This window comes from Bubalus kerabau, chromosome 1 (assembly GCF_029407905.1).
Source record: "Bubalus kerabau isolate K-KA32 ecotype Philippines breed swamp buffalo chromosome 1, PCC_UOA_SB_1v2, whole genome shotgun sequence".
NCBI lineage: Eukaryota > Metazoa > Chordata > Mammalia > Artiodactyla > Bovidae > Bubalus > Bubalus kerabau.
In genome coordinates, this window is record NC_073624.1 from 253,749,989 (window position 1) to 253,773,616 (window position 23,628).

Sequence of the window (23,628 nt, forward strand, 5' to 3'; positions counted from 1 at the left end):
AGTACCTATAACACAGCAAGGCTCAAATGTTTGTCAAAAGAAAGAAAGAAATTATGAATAAATACTTAATTCAGCCTTCCATGTTACTCAGTAAGATTTAGCTACTTCATTATGTTACGTTAGTAGGCTTACCAAAGAGAAAGTCTTAAATGTCATCTATATTTTAGTTAGATAAAGTTATATGTGCATGCATGTGTGCTCATTTGCTTCATTCATGTCCAAATCTTTGTAACTCAATGGTCTGTAGCCTGTCAGGCTCCTCTGTTCATGGGGATTCTCCAGGCAAGAATGCTGGAATGGGTTGCCATGCCCTTTTCCAAGGGATTTCCTGACCCAGGGATCGAACCAGGGTCTCTTACTGTCTCTGGCATTGGCAGGCAGGTTCTTTACCAATAGCACCACCTGGGAAGCCCCAAAGTTATATGTAATTATATATAATAACTTGTATCATTAAATATAGTCATATAAATCAGATTTTCTTTCTTGGGGCAGGAGAGAAAAGGAATAATAATTGAAAATACAATGCTCTAATAACCATTTGATCATCTCATGAAAATACAAATCTGTGATTTTAAATTAAAAAGCACCAAACTATTGCTTATTAATTTAATAGATTCATTAAAATAGAAACACCAAATTCACTCTATAAAGTTTAGTAGTAATAGAGCTCACATGAGTTTTATAAGCTACTTATATAGTGAATCATCTTAACAGCAATTAGCAATGCATTTGTGATTTCTCAGTTTAGAAAGAGGTACAAATGGGGAAAATAATAAAGAGTGTATGAAAGCTTTGGTTTCATTTTTTTCCTACTGAGTAAAAAAACAACACGTAATTTACAAAGTATTCCCAGAGTACTGGGTAGCAGAAAGTAAGTAGACTATATTCATATCCCAGGTAGCATTAAAGAGACTTTGGGGACATAATTAGGACACATTTTGCTACTTAAAGGAATCACTAAAAAGATCTTTAAGCTAGATGATTTGACATTATAAAAGGCTATAATTTAATATTTCATGTATTTATACAACTGTCCTCAAATATCCTTTGTTTATTCAATGTGTCCTCCCTCATATTTGAGTTCATCTCATCACTGTAGACTGAATGCAAATCTTACCACCCTCAATTCTTTAGTATTTATTTCAGTTTTCAGACTTAGTTGCTTCTTTAAAGTTCCTACTAGCTTTTAAACTATAACCTAAATGCAGTTCTAATCAAAATGGCAATAGTATTTTTCAGTCTTGGTCTTGAGCTGGGCATTTTCCATGATCCTTCTTTCGAAGGGAGCAATTATGTTTTAATTTTCTACAGTGCACATTTTTAGTACTAAGCAAATATTTCTGGAAAGCTATCCAGTTTTAGAGATGAGAAAATGAAGTCCAGTTAGTGACTGGGAGTCATGTAAAAAGCAAATCGGAAATTAAACCTACAGTAGCCTAAGAAAATTCATGAACCAATAGAAAGAAACTTGTGAAGGATAAAGCAGATCTGGAGTTAATATAAATGATTGGTCACATTTATCAACTTCCAATAAAATTAATTCATAATTGTTTAAAAATTTAATACAGGAGAGGGGGGAATAGGCCTAGAAAGAAGAATGCTATTTAATGTGACAGGAAAGTCATGCAGGTGAGGTCACTTGCTTATCATATGTGAATTTCAGATGGTTACAGAATCTATATTGTTCTGTTTCACAGCAACTGACAGAAGGAAGCTAATATCACCAGGCTCATGTTCTATGGATTTCTGCTTTATTTATGCGTGGGCAACCACTCACTTCAACCTCAGTTCACTCCTATAATTCTGGACAAATGAGCTAATCTAAAATATAAATCTATTAAAACCTAAAGAACCAAAAAAGTAACAGATAAGTCAGCAAGACTAGGACAAATCTCACAGAAACATCCACTTAAGGAAACCACAGAATCATTGCACATAAAACGTTAATGTCAGAAGAGATTTTATGATTAAGGAGTTGGCAAACAAACAAACAAACAAAAAAGAATGTTATAATAGGTTAAGATTTGCATTATAAGATAAAAATGTATTTATTAAATTATCTAAATTATCAACTAAAAACTCAACAGAAACTGCACTTTAAAGTAAAAATAATGAAATATCAGATTATATATATAAATATATGTCAGTTAAGTTGCTCAGTCGTGTCCAACTCTTTGCAACCCCATGAACCGCAGCACGCCAGGCCTCCCTGTCCATCACCAACTCCCGGAGTTTACCCAAACTCATGTCCACTGAGTCAGTGATGCCATCCAACCATCTCATCCTCTGTCATCCACTTCTCCTTTTGCCGTCAATCTTTCCCAGCATCAGGGTCTTTTGAGTCAGCTCTTGTAATTATGATTAAATATTTATATCATAAAAGTAAAAAGAGGATTATGTATTAATATGATATTCCTTAACTTGCTTTCATTAATATATTGCACAATCTTTTCTATGAAAACATAGTTATTTTATTTTATGGATAAATCATGGTTTATTTAACTGAGTCTCCACTGAATAAGGGACTTCTGAGGTGGCGCTAGTGGTAAAGAATCTGCCTGCCAATGTAGGAGATTAAAGATACATGGGTTCAATCCCTGGGTTAGAAAGGTAACCCTCTCCAGTATTCTGGCCTGGAAAATCCCATGGACAGAGGAGCCTGGAAGGCTATCGTCTATGGGGCCACAGAGAGTGTCTAAGCAACTAAACACACACACAGCACTAGTGAATGACACTTGGATGGATTTACGGTTTTTCTCTTAGAAATACTATTTCAATGAATAATCAGACTCCATTTGAATGGTGGTAGAACCATAAAACAAAAATCAGTTCAGTTCAGTTCAGCCACTCAGTCATGTCCAACCCTTCGCGACTCCATGGACTGTAGCACACCAGGCCTCCCTGTCCATCACCAACTCCTGGAATTTACCCAAACTTATATCCATTGAGTCAGTGATGCCAACCAACCACCTCATCCTCTGTTATCCCCTTCTCCTCCCACCTTCAATCTTTCCCAGCATCAGGGTCTTTTCAAATGAGTCAGTCAAAGAACTGACTGACTTTGGCCATCAGGTGGCCAAAGTATTGGAGTTTCAGCTTCAATGCCAGTCCTTCCAATGAATACTCAGGACTGATCTCCTTTAGGATGGACTGGTTGGATCTCCTTGCAGTCCACAGGACTCTCAAGAGTCTTCTCCAACACCACAGTTCAAAAGCATCAATTCTTCAGAGCTCAGCTTTCTGAGCAAAATAAATGAGCAAATAATTTCATTAAATAAATAAGAGCCCATAAGCTTAATCACAATATAAATTATTAACTTCTTGTAAATAAGGCTTTTAAAGGAGCCTCTTTTATGCTGTCAGCCTATCTTTAGTTACATGCTTCTTAAAAATACTGGACAATATTATATTTGTATTTGTAACTTCTTCCCATTAAAGTTACTCCCTTGGATTCGAGTTACTGTTAATGGAGATTAAGTAAAAGTTGCCGTGACCTATGCCCAAACAGCACAAGACACAGGCAAAGAAATCCTTGAGCTCTGGGCTTGAGGAAATGAAGCTGTGGAGGAACAAATTTCCCTGACTATCACCATCACCTCAACCGGGGTATGTAGGGCTGTATACTGAATATAATATCCTTACACTAAATAATATAAAACTTCAATGTTTAGTAAACTTAATGGTTACTGAAAACAGAAAATTACCTTATTACAAAATATTGGCATATAATGTGTGTGTGTGTGTGTGTGTGTGTGCACGCACAAGGAAGTATTTACTACGGTACAGTTATGTCAAATATGACATTTATACCACTAATGAAATTTGAGAAGCCTTTTTAGTAAAATATCATTCGTTTTTCACTACTCATAAAGAGGGATTCAGAAATTTTATGATGGCTTTGAAATGACAGGCTCCCAAAATACAGATCCACACATCTGGCTTAATTAAAATATCTTTGAAACTCAAAATATGAGGGAATAAAACAGTGGAACGTGTAACTTAAAAAGAACTGAGCTATCTCTGGTGGATCTACCTGTTTCTCTTTGGTCAAGGGGAATTATTTTTTTCATGTAGTTTGAACTCATCCCAAGGACACTAACTAGAAGAGATAAAGTACAGTCTCTGCTTGCCTGTACAGAACTCGATTAATCTAATGTGCCACTGACTTACTCAGCAGTGAGTTAATGACTGCTATAGAGAATTTTTTCTTGCCTGTTAAAATAGAAGCTAAAATTAAATGTTTTCTCTTCAGACTCGTTAGGACCTTCTTTAAAAGAAAATAGTCAGTGTATCCACGTTTAGGTGTTAATCAAATGACATTGACAATGTAATTTCCCTGTCTTCAAAACTTGGTTCCCTGGGCTGAATTTTTCCTTAATTGGAATGTCTTTAAGGAACTCAAGTGATAAAAAAAGTGGACAGGTCTAACTTTGAGACAATGAAAATGAATAAAGATACAGGTATTCAGGGGGAGCCCAAGCCCCATTCCTGTTATCTTTGAGGTAATTTTCAAGTTGTGAATGCACACTATTAACTTCTATTTTTCCAAACCATCAAGAAACAGTCTAGGAAACAGCCTGTTCAGATAACAGGATGTAAAGAACTTCACATAAATAAAAGTTTAAATCCAAACCAAAATTAAAGATCATTTAGTCTAACTTGCCAACAAAAATCTCAAAGTTGCTTCAAAACTTCTAGTGGCAGGAAACTCTAAACTCACAAAGAAACATGTCACATCACTCTCCCAAAGATAGCCTCTGGAAAACAAAGGAATAATGGGTCTTTCTTTGACGTACCAGCCTTTCAAATATTTGAAGACAACTATATAATTCTCTTAACTGAGACAAACATCTCCACTTAATTTCATAATCATAACATGCAACCTGGCCATCCTTTTTTGTTAACTATTTCTTGATAAATTAAAATGTGTCAAAGTCTTTCAAAATGTAGCAACAAAAAAGAAATCTTACAGCAACAAGAATTGATGTCCAGGTGAGATCTAACTAGCCCAAAATGCAATGGCATTATTACCTGACTTTTTTAGGCTGCTGAAAGAATTAACTTCCATTTCATCCTTCGTCCTGGGCATCCCTAATAGGTCAGTTGGTAAAGAATGCACCTTCAATGCAGGAGACCCCAGTTCAATTCCTGAATCGGGAAGATTCGCTGGAGAAGGGATAGGCTACCCACTCCAGTATTCTTGGGCTTCCCTTGTGGCTCAGCTGGTAAAGAAGCCACCTGCAATGTGGGAGACCTGGGTTTGATCCCTGGGTGGGTTGGGAAGATCTCCTGGAGAAGGGAAAGACTACCCACTCCAGTATTCTGGCCTGGAGAATTCCATGGATTGTATTGTCCATGGGGTCCCAAAGAGTCAGACACAACTGAGAGACTTTCACTTCACTTCACTTCCCTCCTTCCTCCAGCCCCATCTTATAGACCAATAGCTAGAATGCTGGGGACAGCTAATCATATGTCCTTCCCATCGGAGGGCAAGCTTAAGCAGAAAAAAGAGAAAGGAGAAAATCATGACTGTCAAGAAAGAATAGACTGGCTTGCAGGCAATGCTAAAAGTACCTTATAAAAAGGAAAATTTGCAGAAGTTTAACATCAAGCAAAGCCTTAAAGGTATTTTTCCAATCTTTCACTTTCTCTCCAGCAAAAATATCCAGCTTGCATATATTTCATATGTAGCTGATGAAGTTCACAGACAGGAAAAACAAACCTTTTCGGCATTGAAACAGTTTCCTTAGTGACCAGGACTAGGTATTCATCCAGGTGGATATAAATATTTTGTGGTTTCTCATGGGATTTTTCCATCTGTCAATGACATTTTTAGTCATAGAAGGGTCTCCTGAAAACTATTTTTGAACCTTTATGCTTGTTTCTTTCAGCAATTATTTCTGGTTAGAAATTCTAAGTTAGAAATTAGCACTGATTTCAGTCAATAAGCCACACTGAGCCTTTTCCAAATCAACTACCTATTATACTAAGTCTTATTGAAAACAATCACAACAGTTAATGAATTTGAAAAAGAGACTTATCTTGGAGGCAGAAAAAAAAGTAATGGAAAAAACAGTACAATTTAATCCTAAAAAAAAAAAAAAAAAAAGCCTGAGGTACTACTTAAAAATTATCACAAGTTTTGTTAAGAGTTTTGTATTGTTTTGTTTTTGTGTTTGTATGCTTCAATTATATCAGGAAAAGAGATTACAGAATCATGTTCCTGGGATAATACTGTTAATAACGCTGAAATCTCTATTATGGAAATAGTTCAAGAGGATCGACTAAAAGCCCTATATAGAATAGAGCCAAACCACTATCCTGTCTGGCTCTTCATCATCTCCACAAACCCCACATAGTCTAGAAAAGCACTCCCGCTAATTCTTCCAGAAGGTTCCCAGGCTTCTTATCTTTGTGCTTTTTATCACCTGGAAGACACTGCTAGGCTATAGAACATGGAGTCACAAAGAGTCAGACAGGACTTGGTGAATAAACAACAAACTTTGCTGAAAATGTGTCTACCAAATAATTTTACTGGTAAAGTGCACTTCTATCCCAACCCATCTCAAAAGCCTTCTCACCCATCAAATTTGATCCCTGGGACTGGAACTAACCTTTCCTCCTCTTGATACCCACAGTATTTTTTTTTCTCCTCTTAGGATAATTATTTTCTGCATTGTGTAATGACTATTGATGTGTGTGTTTTGTAGTCTTTCCCAAATGTATCTCAAAGTCAAGCTCTTTATCTTGGGGGCATAGACAAAGAGGAGAGTATACCCTGGGGTGAGGAACAGCTTTCCAGAGATGTTCGGTAATAATCATTAAATGGAAGATTCTAGTTTTCTTTCTGCTCTGTGATTCTATCTTTATGCAAAGCCACAGAGATCTTATTGTTGATGTATCACATCTAAGAACCTAATATTAATATGTTGTCATAAATTCTAACTTCATATTTATTATCCCTTTACAGGATTTCCATTTTGCAATCTTATAAAAAAACAAATTCATAAGTTATTTGCTGTAAGCATAAGGAAAGCTCTATTCCGGAAAGGCCAATTCCTAATTATGCAAACATTACTTACATTACTCATAATTTTCAAATAATAAAACATAGGGGTCTCTTTTTTCCCATAATAAGTGAGGTGATTTGTCAAATTACACACTGAGGAAAAGAAAATTTTGAAAAATTAAAAGCTGACAGCTAAATTGCCCCCAGTTTGCATATTGAAGCACAAGCAGAAAAAATCCTGACATAAAAATAATAGGTCAGGATTTATTGGACATTTCAACAATGTTATTAATGGCTGAAATGATAGAAGAATATTCAGGGACTTCAAAGTTTGATTTTTGCATGTAATGTTTGAATTGTCTATAAGGTTTAATTATATTTATTTACTTATTTTTATAACTCCTACCTAGCTTTTATTACAAATCAGGAATAATCCTAAGAACCTGACATATATAAATCACTTAATTTGAACAAAATCTCTTTGAAGTTGATACTAGTTATTACCCAGATTTTACAGATAAGGAACAAAGGCATCAATAGATTAATCAACTTGGTCAAAGTAACAGAGACAAAAAATAGAAGAGTTAGACTGAATTCAGTCTGGATGAGCTCTTGATCAAAATATCATGATACAATTCTTTAGAGAATGTGTTTCTACAGAATTCCAAGAGCATGGTCAGCATGAAAACACTGGAATTACAGGTTTTACTATTATTATTATTATTGCTATTGTATCTCTAGGTTCTCTCAGTGTTGCCTCTTGAGAAATCTGTGTGGAGGTCAGGAAGGAACAGTTAGAAATGGACATGGAACAACAGACTGGTTCCAAATAGGAAAAGGAGTATGTCAAGGCTGTATATTGTTACCCTGCTTATTTAACAGAGTACATCATGAGAAACGCTGGGCTGGATGAAGCACAAGCTGGAATCAAGATTGCTGGGAGAAATATCAATAACCTCAGATACGCAGAACACCACCCTCATGGCAGAAAGTGAAGAGGAACTAAAAAGCCTCTTGGTGAAAGTGAAAGAGGAAAGTGGAAAAGTTGGCTTAAAGCTCAACATTCAGAAAACTAAGATAATGACATCTGGTCCCATCACTTCATGGCAAATAGATGGAGAAACAGTGGAAACAGTGTCAGACTTTATTTTCTGGGGCTTCAAAATCACTGCAGATGGTGATTGCAGCCATGAAATTAAAAGATGCTTACTCCTTGGAAGGAAAGTTATGACCAACCTAGATAGCATATTAAAAAGCAGGGACACAACTTTGCCAACAACAGTCCATCTAGTCAAGGCTATGGTTTTTCCAGTAGTCATGTATGGATGTGAGAGTTGGACTATAAAGAAAGCTGAGTGCCAAAGAATTGATGCTTTTGAACTGTGGTGTTGGAGAAGTCTCTTGAGGGTCCCTTGGACAGCAAGGAGATCCAACCAGTCCATCCTAAAGGAGCTCAGTCCTGGGTGTTCATTGGAAGGACTGATGTTGAAGCTGAAACTCCAATACTTTGGCCACTTGATGTGATGAGCTGACTCATTTGAAAAGACCCTGATGCTGGGCAAGATTGAAGGTGAGAGGAGAAGGGGACAACAGAGGATGAGATGGTTGGATTGTATGACCAACTCAATGGACATGAGTTTGAGTAAACTCCGGGAGTTGGTGATGGACAGGGAGGCCTGGCATGCTGCAGTCCATGGAATCTCAAAGAGTTGGACACGACTAAGTGACTGGATTGAACTGATCCATCAGCATATGTGTAATAGGTACACTTTAATTTGGATACAAACACTGGACTGTGGAAACAGGCTGGAACAAAATTTCAGGTTTATTACTTGCATGTGTCTTTGAATAGGAATCTATGACCTTGGTATAGTCACTGTATTTATCTCAGAACCCCTTTCCCAACACCGAGATTGGTATTACCCTAACTGTTTATTTCAATATTATTGCAAGAATAATACATAGATTAGCCTTTTAATGGATAGAGCACTCTAAAAGCACTATTAAAGGGGAAAAGGGTGAAAGAAAAGAATGTTCTTGGCATTATGGTGATTGGTAAACTGCTTAAATGCTCAACTTCAACATTTAATACATGGCCTGATACCCAGAATGATTATGAGGCAAGCCTTACCCCAGAAATTTTAAATCAACAAACCATTGTGGTGATAATATAGCTCAACCTCCCTAGCTGAATAATTAATGGAAGCTGACAAAGGTCTAAGCATGTTCTGTGATGAACCTTGATTTATGCCATTCAGTCAATTCTATTGACGGAAAGAGATGAGTTGACATAAACATATGTCTCGTTGAAAATATTTAGCAGCTACTGTGTTGATGAGTAGCAGTAATGAGTTCTATACCCAATTGCTGTCTATGATTTGGATGAAGCATTTGGGGATCTGATTTCTCAATTAAAATGTTACCAGGCAAAGACACTGTGGGGGTTTACCAACGTGCTATGCAAAGAAGGTGCTAATTCTTGCTTAAAATTTGCTATATTTTAGAATGATTAGTACTTAAGAAAACACCCTTATCTGTGGTTCTTTTCCTGAGAAACTAAAATTGTGTCCTCCCTACTTTATTTTACAAGCTTTGATAAAAATAAAGATAACAGTAAATACTGATTATTTTCCATTTCAAATCATAGTTTAGTGAATTTTATACTTTCTTAGGGAAAAATTAAATATATTCTGAAAAGGATTTGGCTCAATTCTCTTTCATTATATGACTCATTTAAAAATTATGTGTTGTCACTATACTCCAAGTATGGATTACAGAATTTGCTTTCACATAAATACTTTGATATATGCTGAACAATAAATTTTCCATGAGTACAAGTTGTCTTGATGCGTCACCCAGTTTTCCTATGGCTTCAGGGACTGTGGCCAAATAAGCCTTCAAACACAGTGACATCTACTTGAAGCACCCTGAGAAAAGATTCATGCCTTCTATTTCATTGTAGTAATCATTATGTTTTACCCTATCAATTCCTTGTAACAAAAAGTATGATTCTAGCACATCAGTTCGGTTCAGTTCAGTCACTCATTCGTGTCCACCTCTTTGCGACCCCATGAACTGCAGCACACCAGGCCTCCCTGTCCATCACCATCTCCCGGAGTTCACTCAAACTCGAGTCCATCGAGTTGTTGTTGCCATCCAGCCATCTCATCCTCTGTCGTCCCCTTCTCCTCCTGCCCCTAATCCCTCCCAGCATCAGAGTCTTTTCCAATGAGTCAACTCTTCTTTTCCAATGAGTCAACTCTTCGTATGAGGTGGCCAAAGTACTGGAGCTTCAGCTTTAGTATCATTCCCTCCAAAGAACACCCAGGGCTGATCTCCTTCAGAATAGGTGCCAATATTTGTTGATCAATCTAATTCACTAATATTAAATACTACAGAGAGTTCAAATAGTTTTAAAGAAATATCAACGTATCAAAATACAGATTTCAGTGAATCTTTAATGCTTCATCGCTTTCTCCTCATTCTACCTTCTATGTAATTAATGCTAAGTGGGAGAGGACAGCAAACGTCTGTCATTCATCTAACAGCCTTTCACTTTCCACTAGAAACATACCTATCTTTCCCCTACTTCATACCTTTATCGAACCTTCTTAGGTTTTCCTTCCTTAGTCATTCTAAGTCTGTTCCATGCTCTAGATGCTCTAGAGCCATTTTTAAGATTTCTTTGATAAAATGCCTCTCCTTCTCTCCTTGGGCTTATTTTTAGAGAATAGCCTTTTCCTAACAGGTTTTTTTTTTTTTTTTTTTACCAGTCTAACTGAATTGGTAAAAAATTTCACTATTTTATATGAATATTTATAGTTTGCCCTTTTTAAGGATAAATTGTTAAAACAAGGACTATTAAAAAAGTCCTTTTAAAATGATTTATGGACTTATTTAACTGTTTAAGTAAAAAATAGAAGGGGATGTAGCCTTCGTGTGTGTGTATGTTAGTCACTCAGTTGTGTCCAACTCTTTGCAACCCCACAGACAGCAGCTGCCAGGCCACTCTGTCCGTGGATTCTCCAGGCAAGAATACTGGAGTGGGTTGCCATTTCCTATCCCGGTAGCCTTCATATGGTATTTAAAAAATTTATTTGATAGGACAACAATCTCTTCTTTTAAAAAGTATATTTTTCTCCTCCTATTATACAAATAATTCCAAATCCACATTATGATTAAGTAAATCTAAGCCCATTAAGCTTTCTTTTCACCAAAAAACCCATCATGATAACTGTTTACCTTCCCTATATAATACTCATGATAGTAAAGTTCTCAAATAACTATTATCCCAACCATTTAGTTTTAAGAATTCAGTCTAAGGAGACAGTGGTGAACATACACACACACACACACACAATTTATTTAGAAGAATATTTACCAAAATGTTGATAATAGAAGTTTATATGGAACTTATATGTCAAAACATAGGGGCTGGCTGAATAAAATGAAAGTAGACGATGGAATATTAGCTGGATATTTTAATGTCCGGAAAGAATTTTTAATGAAATGGAAAGATATTAATTTCATATCTTAAGTAAAAAGGAGTGATCAAAGAATATGCTACATACAGTATAAGTTTTATGCACATGCATGCATACACATATAGACAATTTTATATAAAGATGTCAATTTAATTTGCCATCACCCTTTATATCACAGTAATAAGTGTTCTAGGTGGCTCAGTGGTAAACAATCTGCCTACCAATGCAGGATACACAGGAGACATGCATTCAGTCCCCAGTTTGGGAAGATCTCCTGGATTAGGAAATAGCAACTCACTCCAGCATTCTTGCCTGGGAAATCCTATAGACAGAGGAGCCTGGTGGGCTACAATTCAAGGGGTCAGAAAAGGGTCAGACACTACTTAGTGACTAAACAACAAATCCCAAGATAAAAGCTGTTCACTTTTTTTTCCTGTTAATGGCATTTCGCAACTCAACCTAAAGATAATTACATTTTCATTTTCTTGTTTCTATTGTAATTATAGGAAGAATATTTTCTTTATTTTTTAGCAACATATCAATTTCCTTGAAATAACAGAATCTTAACACCTTGTCACAGTTGGTTAATGGCAATATTATTTTTTAATGACTTGCTTTGTTTGGGATACCACGGGTTGATGAGTAGTTAATTTAATTGAAAGGAAACAAACAATAGTAACAATTGTTAAAATCAAGCAATAGATTGATAGTGAAAATCACTGAAGATAAAAGCAAGTAACAATATGCTGGCATGTATGCTCACTCACTCAGTCGTGTCCAACTCTTTGCAACCTCATGGACTGTAACCTGCCAGACCCCTGTCTGTGGGATTTCCCAGGCAAGAATACAGAAGTGGGTGGCCACTTTCTCCTGCAGGACATCTTTCTGACCCAGGGATTGAATCTGGATCTCCTGAGTCTCCTGTATTGGCAGAAAGATTCTTTACCACTGAGACACCTGTAATAGCGCTGGTAAGTCCAAGAAATGGAACAGAAGGTTTTAAAGATTGTTGGATATGTTTTAACTATTTTATAAGTCATTTGTGAGTTTCCTATATATCTCTTTTCAATTGAATTGGAAGATAATTTTTTTTCCCAGAGGTTAATGCTAAATTTGTCATTTAGCCTATCACTTAAAAATAGTAATTTTCATAAATATGGAGAATTGTACATATAGGTAGTGCCCACAAATCCATGTGGAATCTGAATAAAAGGAAAAATTAATGTCACTACAAATTTTCATTCTTCTAATTTCTTCAATGTATTTTCCTAGATTAAACAGAAAATAATCAAGCTTTGCCTTTTAATGAATTTTGTACTTTTTCCTCCCTTATAAAAAATAGAGGACTGTTTTGATAAAAATTAGTTTTATAAATTTTTGGTATTCATAGCTTCTAACATGAAAATAAATATCCAGAAACATATATACATGCTTACCAACTTTTTGCTGCAGTCCATGGGGTCGCAAAGAGTCAAGACACAACTGAGCGACTGGACTGAACTAAAACAACTTTTTGTACTGCTAATAAAAAAGTGAAAAGATCAAATGAAAAAACAGCACACTAACACTTCAAGGTAAATTGTAGAACTGGCTATAAGTTCTTTTTGCATTCTCGCCTTTGCAGTGCTGTGCTGTGCTGTGCTTAGTCACTCAGTTGAGTCCGACTCTTTGCAACCCCATGGACTACAGCCTGCCAGGCTCTTCTGTCCATGGGATTCTACAGGCAAGAATACTGGGGTGGGTTGCCATGCCTTCCTCCAAAGGATCTTCCCAACCCAGGGACTGAACCCAGGTCTCTCGCATTGCAGGTAGATTCTTTACCATCTGAGCCACCACGGAAGCCCTGCCTTAGAAAAGTGGAAATCCTCCCAACAAAGCTATGCTTAGTTAATGTGACATGGGCTAAGATTTGGTAAGTGCTTGTGATTGGGATTTGACCTTTCTCACTGCTTTTGGGACCTTTCCATGACCACTATGTAAGGAAGCTTGAACTGTCAGAGACACACCAACCCATCCAAGCCATCTTCTCCCACTAGGCAGTACCTGTTAACTAGGACACCACTCATACAACTCACAGAATTGTGAGATGAAGTTATTGTTTAAACCCACTAAATTGGGATTTGTTAAGCAGAAAAAGCTTAATGATACACATCTAAATGTGATTACATCTAAATGTAATGATACACTTCATTCACGAGGTATTTATTTCTAACTAATGGGAAGAGTATACTTAGGGAAAAAAAGAGACTGGTTTAAATGGTATATATCAATAAAAAGAATTTATACACTGTCTTTTCTTAAAAATAAAAGCCTTACCAACACATTGACACTCATCTTTTGGCTGGCCAAGAGAGGATTTCTGTGTTTGATATTTTCTGAAGTTCTTTGATGTTATATTGATATATATGTTTTCTGAAGTTAGTATATAATTGGGTTTGGAATTGCAAGTTAACAAACTCTAATCATTATAATTAACAGTAAACACGAACAATTTTAAAATTAATAAGCTGGTTTATATGCTATGTTATAGAAATTTATATGTATATATAACAAAATTATTTTTCTGTAATATATGCAAAATAAGTAGCAAAACATTTCCCTTAAATTATTAATTCTGTCATCTTAACTGCAAAATTCTGTTTGTATGAATACATACTTAATCATTTTTATTATCAAAAAATTAACTAAACATAACTCTGAAAATAAATCCCTTTGACTCTTACTGACTGAGAAATTTCTAAGCTATCATGCATGGCTAGCAGCTTTTGAGAAAAGATTTTAGTGTACGCAGAAGAGCTCTCATTATGATAATTTCAAGAAATATGGATTTAATCATGAATTATCCTTCCTTAATCCAAGAAGTAATCTTAAGGAGAAAAACTGATAACTACTCATAATTTCATGTAATATATGAATAATTTAACTGAAATTTACCAAATCTCTCTCTCATTTGGTAACCAAAGTTCACAAATCTAAAAATAGCCTCACTCTACCCAAGAGATCTACTTAAAGCTTGTTAATATTCTGATATTTCATGATCACTAACAAGAAGTCTTTTAGACAGAGTCAGTCAGTCTTTGCTACACTATTTGAAATTCTGACACTGATCACCTTCTAAAAGATAAATATGAATGTGGCTATGCATGGAGCAAGATGTGCCGTGGAAATTGGTAGTTTTTTCTTTTAAATTTTTATGAAATACTTTGTGTTTTGGAGGCAAATGTAACTAATTTCTCATAATGAAATGCAAGTAGAAGGACAGATTATCAGTGAAGGCCGCAAATTTAAAAGAACCTGAACTCATGTTAGAAAATGAATACCAAAAAAAAAAAAAAAAAGAAAATGAATACCGACTACCAAAAGGAAATGAGTTTTGATGGAGTACTACAGAAGAGGACAGAAGACATAATGGGATAAAGCATCTTCATGTTTATTGTTTTTTTCCTAAATGAGAAAATCTGATCAGAAGCCAGTAAAATGACAGAGAGAATAAAGAGGAAGAACAAGAAATGAAATGATATGCTAACTTTGTTACCCTGAACCGAACAGAACAGGCTAACTTTGTTACCCTGAACTCTCAGGAACACAGGTACTTTGAATTCTAAAAGTAATGATAGATTTTACATTACTATCAAATTCCAATGTTTACATCCTTTGTTTTCAGATTGATAGTTTTAATAGGTTAAACGTATGCTAAATATTATTGACATATCTACATAGGTCATTCAATATAGTTTATTCTTAGTAAAATACAAGCTTAGGTTGTATACCATATTCCCGAACCATAAAGACATCACAGTTCATCTTAAAAGAAAACCCCCCTTACCTAAATTTCTCTTTAGTTACTGTCCTCACTCTCCCATCCATATGCAATGATGACATCAGCTCCTCTCTCTGTTGAAACATCAACCTCTCAATCTTTCCTAATGGTCTGACCAAAACATATATCTACTCTTATTCCAGCTCACACTTGTCTTTATTTTTTAATAGAGCTTACCATGGTAAGTGTAGTGATTTACTGTCTAGTCCCCCTCTAGACTAGAAGATTTGTGATATCTTTTTTTAACGGTTATATTCTCACTGCCTGGAAGAGAATCTGGCACAGAGTATACGCTCAATAAATATTTGATGGATGGACAAAAATTGAATAAATTGATGGATGTTTAATATAGTCATTCTCTAAAATTAAGGACTACTTTTTAGAGTAGTTTTAGGTTCACAGAAAAACAGAGGAAGGTACAGAGATTTCTCATATAGTCTCCGACCCCACACATGCATAACAACCCCCATTATCACCACTCCCCACTGAAGTGGTACATTTGCTGCAACTGATTAACTTACATTTACCCATCATAGCAGTTCACGGGGTCACAAAGAGTTGGACACAACTGAGTGACTGAACTGAACTAAACCCATCATAATCATCCAAAGTCTATAGGTTACATTAGAGTTCACATTTGGTGTTGTATATTACATGGGTTAGGACAAATGTATAATAACATGTATCTATCATATACTACAATATCATACAGATTATTTTCATAACCTAAAATCTTCCTTACTCTGTCTATTCATCCCTATCACCCTTCCCCAGCATCCACTGATCTGTCTCCAGTTTTGGCTTTCCCAGAAGGTCACATAATTGGATTCATACAGTATGTAGCCTTTTAGTCTGGTTCCTTTCACTTAGTCATATGCATTTAAGGAAACTCCATGTCTTTTCATGACTTCATAGCTCATTTTTTAAAGACCTGAATAATATTTCCATATTTTAAAACATATCTGGGAATACAGGAGAACTTCCTCAACTTGATAAAGAATATCTATAAAAAACTTACAATACCAGCATACTTAATGATGAAAACCTCAAAGCTTTCCCATTAAGATCAGAAATGCTTTTTAAAATATTTACCCCAGTTTATCTATTCACCTACTGAAGGACATCTTGGTTGCTTCCAAGTTTTGGCAAATACGGATACGGTTGCTATAAGTATCTGTGTGCAGGGTTCGTGTGGACTTAAGTTTTCAACTTCTTTTGGCAAATACCAAGGAACATGATAGCTGGATCATACGGTAAGAGTATATTTTGTTTTGTAAAAAAACTGCCAAAGTATTTTCCAAAGTGTCTGTAACATTTTGCATTCTCATCAATAATGAATGAAAGTTTCTACTGCTCTATGTGCTTTCTAGCACGTAGTATTCCAGCATTCAGTATTGCCAATGTTTTAGATTTTGGTTATTCTGAGAGGTGTGCAGTGGCATCTCATTGTTTTAATTTGCATTTCCTTGACAACACATGATGTGGAATATCTTTTCATATGTTTATCTGTTTTCCATACATCTTATTTCTTCCCAATCTTTGTCCTTCCTTTACTTGTCTTACTGCATTAGATTGCACTTTTAGTACAAGATTAGAACAGAGTGATCATACAGGTCATCCTTGCCTTGTTTCTGATCTTAGTGGGAAAGCTTTGAATTCCTCAACATTAAGTATGATGGTAACTTGTAGGGTTTTTTTTTTTGTTTTTTTGTTTTTTGTTTTTTTTTTATAAATATTCTTTATCAGGTAGAGGAAGTTGCCTTGTATTCCTGGCTACTTTATAAAAAAAAAAAAAAATTCCTCTAAATCTTCTATGTGCCACAATTGATTCCAGCAAAATTGATCTTGGCAAGACCATCCATAAGTCATATATAATCAATGTAAATGTTTGCCTTGGTCAACTTCTCCACAGTATTTGGGCATTGCTGATCACTCATTCCTGTCTGCTCTTAACTTTGGCAGCATAACCCTTTCCTGGTTTATCTTCTGTCTCCCTAACCACTCTTTCTCAGGCTTCTTTACAGATTTTACTTTCTCTTCCTATTGCTTAATTCTTGGTCCTCTCATTTCACAAGTTGTTCACAAGTTGAGTTATTTAAGCTCACACTCCATGAGCTTAAATAACTATCTGGATAATTATGACTTCCAAACCTGTTCCTGCTGTCTTTACTAATATCTAGAAGATTCCTCCAATTCAGTAAATGAAATATTTGTTTTCTGCCTTCCAATCCTTTGTATCCTCAACATTCACTGTCTCAGTAAATGGCACCAAGTTGCCCAGGCATCAGAAATTTGAGCTGTTGCTTCTTTATTCCTCCCTTTATGCAAACCCCTTTTATTCAATAACCCCATAAGTCATGAATAATTATATATTGCATCCTTTAAATACTTTCATACTTTAATTGAATACTTCAAATACTTTAATACTTACTGACTCTCTCCTTTTCATCCTGTTCCTGACCCAGGCTAAGATCATCAAGTCTGACCTGGTTTCTGCTGTAGCTTACAAATTGTCTCCTAACTTATTCTGCTATGATTTTTTTTCTCCATATTGCAATAGCAGTGATCTCCTAAAAGCACAAATCCTCTCCATTACTCTTAAAACGAAGTTCAAATTCCTTAGAACATCACTCAACACTGCAGAATCTGCCACCATCACCATCGCCAGACTCAAAGCTTTCGGCCTGGTAGATTAAAATTATTATTTGGAAATATGTCAAAATACTATTTTTTTTCAGGTAGGCATGTGTTCTCTGACACCAGCTTAAAAGAGGACACCTGCTTTATATTCTTATGGCTCCATCTAGTTCTCCCATCACAAAGTCCATCATATTTATTTACTTATTTATCTGATTTCCAAGCTAAACAGCAATTCCTGTAAATTTTGTTTACCAAAGCATCTCTGCCATTAGGTAACTTTTCTACTTCATCAGTGCTTAGTAAATATTTGTTTAAGAATAAGTGAAAGCTAAAATTTTATTTTTTTGAAGTCAATCACATTGTCCCCCTTGATTACATTGATATACTATGTAATCAAGTAAAATTTATATGTAAAATTTATATTTGCTACTAATTCACCAAATTATTCTGAAAGCATAGAGTGGAGAACTATACCACAGAATTCAGATGCTTTAATAAGTCCCAAGATTTCCATATATGAATGCCAGAGTATTCACTAGCAATAGAAATTTTTCTATGAAGTAAATGTGTCAGCGTTTGGCTCAAAACTCCACAGTGCCATCCAGGAATGTGAGTAGGTAATTGGGAAGTAATGTGGGGTTTAACCACATGGTGCTCTGTCTACTAGTCCCCTGGAGAGGGTAGCAGTGTCCAGTGAGCATCTGTGCAAACACTGGGAAACCTGGCTGAAGTCTGCAAGGCAGAGGACCCTAACTAGGCTTTCTTCCCCTTTCCTTTGCTCATAGAGATGCTTTCCTACTGCCTTTTGTGGAGATCAGAAGTGAGTTTTCATAACTCTTAAGAGGCTGAGAACATTGTGTGTGTGTGTGTGTGTGTGTGTGTGTGTCTGTATAAGGGATATGTGTGTGGGGAAAGGAGCAGACAAAGAGATGGGAAGTGACAGAGATAAAATAATGATATTGGAGTACACAGCTAGATCAAGAATTAAGTCCAAAGAAAAGCAATGCTGTCTAGTAAGTGAAGTTCACAAATCTGAATAAGTTAATTTCTCCAAACTGCCACAGGTAGTATAGAAATGTAAGTGATGTGAAGATTGACTGCAAACAGGGTGAAGTGTTTTGTGCTTATCTGACACTACATGCTTTGAGAGGCACGAGAAAAAGTACAAAAATGGATGAGGCTCTCTTTGAAACAAGTAGCATCAAGAAATTAGGTTTGAAGTAAAATCAAAATGCAATTTTTATCAAAATGCAATTTTTATCTCTGAGAGTAGCATATGTTTGAAATTCCCCCCCATATACTGCAATAAAGTATATTTCTGATTGTAGAATAAAGAGTAATAATAATGTTTAAACTTAGATCAAAGCACACGTTTTTTAAGCTAATATAGACCAGATTGTTTTCTATTCATTGCAAATTTAAGGCAATTTAGAATTTCATATAATCACAAAATGTATATGTTTCAAAAGGCTAACAGAAAGCTTAGACATCTCCATCTTTGGGAGGATTAATGTGAAAGTAAAAATACAGCGGTGCTGACAGTTCAAATCATTTGTCTTTTAAGACAGCACATTAAAATACCTAGAGCTTTTGAGGGCTTTTTTTTTTTTTTTTTTGGACAAAATTCTAGCACACTCTATTCTTCTGCATAAGCACTACCCAACAGCAGAGAAACAACAGTAATGGGCCAAAAATGTTCCAGAGAAATAGTACATTTTTTAAATTAAAAAGGCAAGGTGGTCTTTAATGATCCAATGTTCATATAAAGTGAAAGTGAAAGTGAAGTCGCTCAGTCATGTCCAACTCTTTGCGACCCCATGGACGGTAGCCTACCAGGCTCCACGGTCCATGGGATTTTCCAGGCAAGAATACTGGAGTGGGCTGCCATTTCCTTCTCCAGGGGATCTTCCCAACCCAGGGATCGAACCCGGGTCTCCTGCATTGCAAACAGACGCTTTACCGTCTGAGCCAAAATGTTCATATATTTTGTACCAATTGTTGCTGTTTAGTTGTTCAGTCGTGTCAGCTCTTTGCAACTTCATGGGCTGTAGCCCACCAGCTTCTACTGCCCTTTGGATTTTCCAGGCAAGAATACTGGAGTGAGTTGCCATTTCTTTCCCTGAGGGACCTTCACAACCCAGGGACCAAACCCGTGTCTCCTGCATTGGCAGGAGGATTCTTTACCACTGAGCCACAAAGGAAACCCAATAATTAGTTTTAAAGTCATGAAAAAAATAAGGTAGGCTGTATATTAAAGATATTCCTATTAACTATTTTTATTCAATACATACTTAGTATTCCCTGATTATATGCAAGAGTTAAGAAAGAGGTGGAAGAAATGTGGGGGCTTCCCGAATAGCACAGTGGTACAGAATCCGCCTGCAATGCAGGAGCTGCGAGACACGGGTTCGATGCATGGGTTGGAAAGATAGCCTGGAATAGGAATGGCAACCCACTTCAGGCTTGTTGCTGGGAAAACTCAACGGACAAAGGAGCTTGGCAGGCTACAATCCCCAGGGTTGCAAAGAGCTGGACACAGCTGAAAGACTGAGTACATACACATACAAAAGAAATATTAAGTGCTTTAGTAACAGAGAATAATGAATCTAAGTAAATTTTAATTATATAAGCATTTGATTTTTAAAAGTCTCATTGAACGATGAGGAATATGGCAGTATGTTTAGTTTTTAAACTACTGTAGCCTATAGTATCGGAGAAGGCAATGGCACCCCACTCCAATACTCTTGCCTGGAAAATCCTATGGAGGGAGGAGCCTGGTGGGCTGCAGTCCATGGGGTCACTAGGAGTCAGACAGGACTGAACGACTTCACTTTCACTTTTCACTTTCATGCATTGGAGAAGGAAATGCAACCCACTCCAGTGTTCTTGCCTGGAGAATCCCAGGGACAGGGGAGCCTGGTGGGCTGCCGTCTATGGGGTCACACAGAGTTGGACACGACTGAAGCGACTTAGCAGCAGCAGCAGCCTATAGTATCATTCTGATAAAATGACAAATGTTGTTTAAAAATATGGCCCAAAGTATTCAAGTATTTATTTCAAAATTCTATAAAGATACATATCCATATAGTCAAAGCTCTGGTTGTCCTGTGTCATGTACAAATGTGAGAGTTGGACCATAAAGAAGGCTGAGAACTGAAGAACTGATACCTTCAAATTGTGGTGCTGGAGAAGACTCTTGAGAATTCCTTGCACAGCAAGGACAGCAAACCAATTAATACTAAAGGAAATCAACCTGGGATATTCACTGGAAGTACTGATGCTGAAACTGAAGCTTCAATACTTTGGCCACCTGATGCAAAGAGCCAACCCACTGGAAAAGATCCTGATGCTGGGAAAGGTTGAGGGCAAAAGGAGAAGGGGGTGACAGAGGATGAGATGGTTGGATGACATCATTGACTCAATGGACATGAGTTTGAGCAAACTCCCATAGATACTGAAAGGCAGGGAAGTTTGGCATGCTGCTGCCAATGGGACTGCAAAGTCAGACACGGTTTAGTAACTGAACAACTGGCTTTTTAATTATTAAAACACATTTGCCTCTTCGATTCCAGATTTGACTTTCATAAAGTAGCAACCAAAACATTATATACTACAAATCTAAGGCACTGCTGATTTGGGGTCAGTGGACTCAAAATATAACACTAAATTTTAAGTCTATTCATATATTTTTTAGGAATACTTACGACTCTATTCTCAGAGATATAGACTTCTGTGAGGGAAGATTCCTCATATTAAACCCTGAAACTCACTGTACATGCTTGGAGACTTGTCCAAGTAGTTAAAATTTGTATTCCTATAACACTGCATCAAATCCCCTAAACTAGTAGCAAGTTAATAAAAGCTTTGAAAGAGAATTGTCTCTGAAATGAATCAAATGAGCATAGTATCTGTTAACAATAACATAATTAACTTTTTCAAATATACTACATTCTTAGCAATGTAACATAAAAAATACAAGTGAGATACACTTGTACTTTAAAAAGTAAAGCACACTAAAATGCAATAGGTAGTAGCCAAAAATGGCTAGTTAGTGGTTTTATTTAATTATTCTTTCATTCATTCAACCAACAGTTACTGGGTTCCCATTGCACATTAACTAGGTCAGGTGCGTTAGATACAATGATGAGTAAACACACTGATCCCTTACTATAGACCCAATTACTTCTCTTCTTCAAAACTATTTTTAAAATGCTATGAAAACTTCTGAGTTCCAAAGTTTATGCTGGTTGACTGGACTTTAATCCAATACATAATTTAGTTTTCCTATATTGAACAGATACATTCTACTTTTTTATTCTTAGTATTGACATGAAAAAGACAATTTTTTTTTCAAATGTAACCATGATATTACTTTTAATCAGAAGAAAAAATATCTATATAAATTTACATAGTGCTAAATTATTTAAAGTACCATTACCTTCTCAGTGGGGAGTAATTTTGAAATTATGGAAGCTATCCTGAATCCATAATGATATATGCCAGTGAAGTACTTCACACATGAAAACATTTTGAAATGTGATCACTGACTGATATTTACCAAGCATGTTTTTGAAACTCTGAAGAACAATCCAGCTGGAATAATTTTTCTTTCATCATATATTTATAGTCTTAGAAAAATAACGGTTAAAACAGCTATAAAATGTTGATGAATATTTTCAGGCACTAAAATAAGTTCTATTTTATTTACAGTGACTATTTAACTTGACTAAATTGACTTGGGAATTACTTTCCAGTGAAAATAAAATTTAAATGTATATTAATATTAGAAAGATAAGAAATTTATTATATTCAAGTAGTACATGTAGTGCCTTTAAAGTATAATGTTAATCACTAAGTCATATTTTTAAATTATTTGTGAGCACTACAAATAATAATATAATTTAAATATTAAATAAAATTGTTAAAATTGAGAGACCAACAGAAGATTACACTAATTAGCAACACACAGCAATCTTATACAGAGCACCCATAACACACTGATCTCCAAATGTGTCAGTCATTCATGAAAACAATGATGATAGCTGTTGAAATGCTTAAATCTTGCACTTACCAACCTCCACAATACTAGAACAGTTGGGACCTGTGAAGCCATCTGGACACTTGCAGGAAAAGGAACCGTCAGACAGTCCTGACAAGCAGATACCTCCATTTTCACAAGGATTGGGATCACAATTATCACCTGAGAAATAAAGAAACAGATATTGACTGTTTTTGCCTTAGACACTAAGCTGTATTATTTCATAACTCCCACTCATCTTCCTTTGGTAACATCACAATACTTTATATAGATTTACAGATAAGGTAGGCAAGACCCATTTGAAACCATGTGCTTCTAAAAGAAATGGTATGTCACAAGGTTAAAATTAAATTTTTCAATTCAAACATTGCGTAGTAAATTGCATACTAAAAGCAAGTAACGTACTTTGGAATTCTTTCATTATGTGTAAATGAAAGATTTTCTAATTTGTTAAAGATTAACCAAAATGTCTGTAGTTGACTGCTCTGCTAATTACTCCTAAAAATAACCTATCTATATCCGCACATTTTGCTTGATAACTTTGCAAGTTCTCTCAGTAAAGGGGGTGTTTATTTCTTGATGTCTAGAGTCTGGGCTTATCCATGTGACTTGCTTTGGCCAGTAGGCCAAAGAGACT

At 35.8% G+C, this 23,628-nt stretch overlaps 1 protein-coding gene across 12 annotated transcripts in view; it reads right to left on the bottom strand.

Moving 5' to 3' along the window:
- The window catches only part of EDIL3 (EGF like repeats and discoidin domains 3), an 818,524-nt gene that overhangs the window by 330,840 nt on the left and 464,056 nt on the right, over positions 1 to 23,628 (bottom strand). For all 12 annotated transcript variants that reach the window (XM_055563384.1, XM_055563418.1, XM_055563390.1 and 9 more), the window contains one exon: positions 23,025 to 23,153. In XM_055563384.1, coding sequence (XP_055419359.1) covers positions 23,025 to 23,153 — 129 coding nt within the window. The remainder of the gene's footprint in view (positions 1 to 23,024; positions 23,154 to 23,628) is intronic.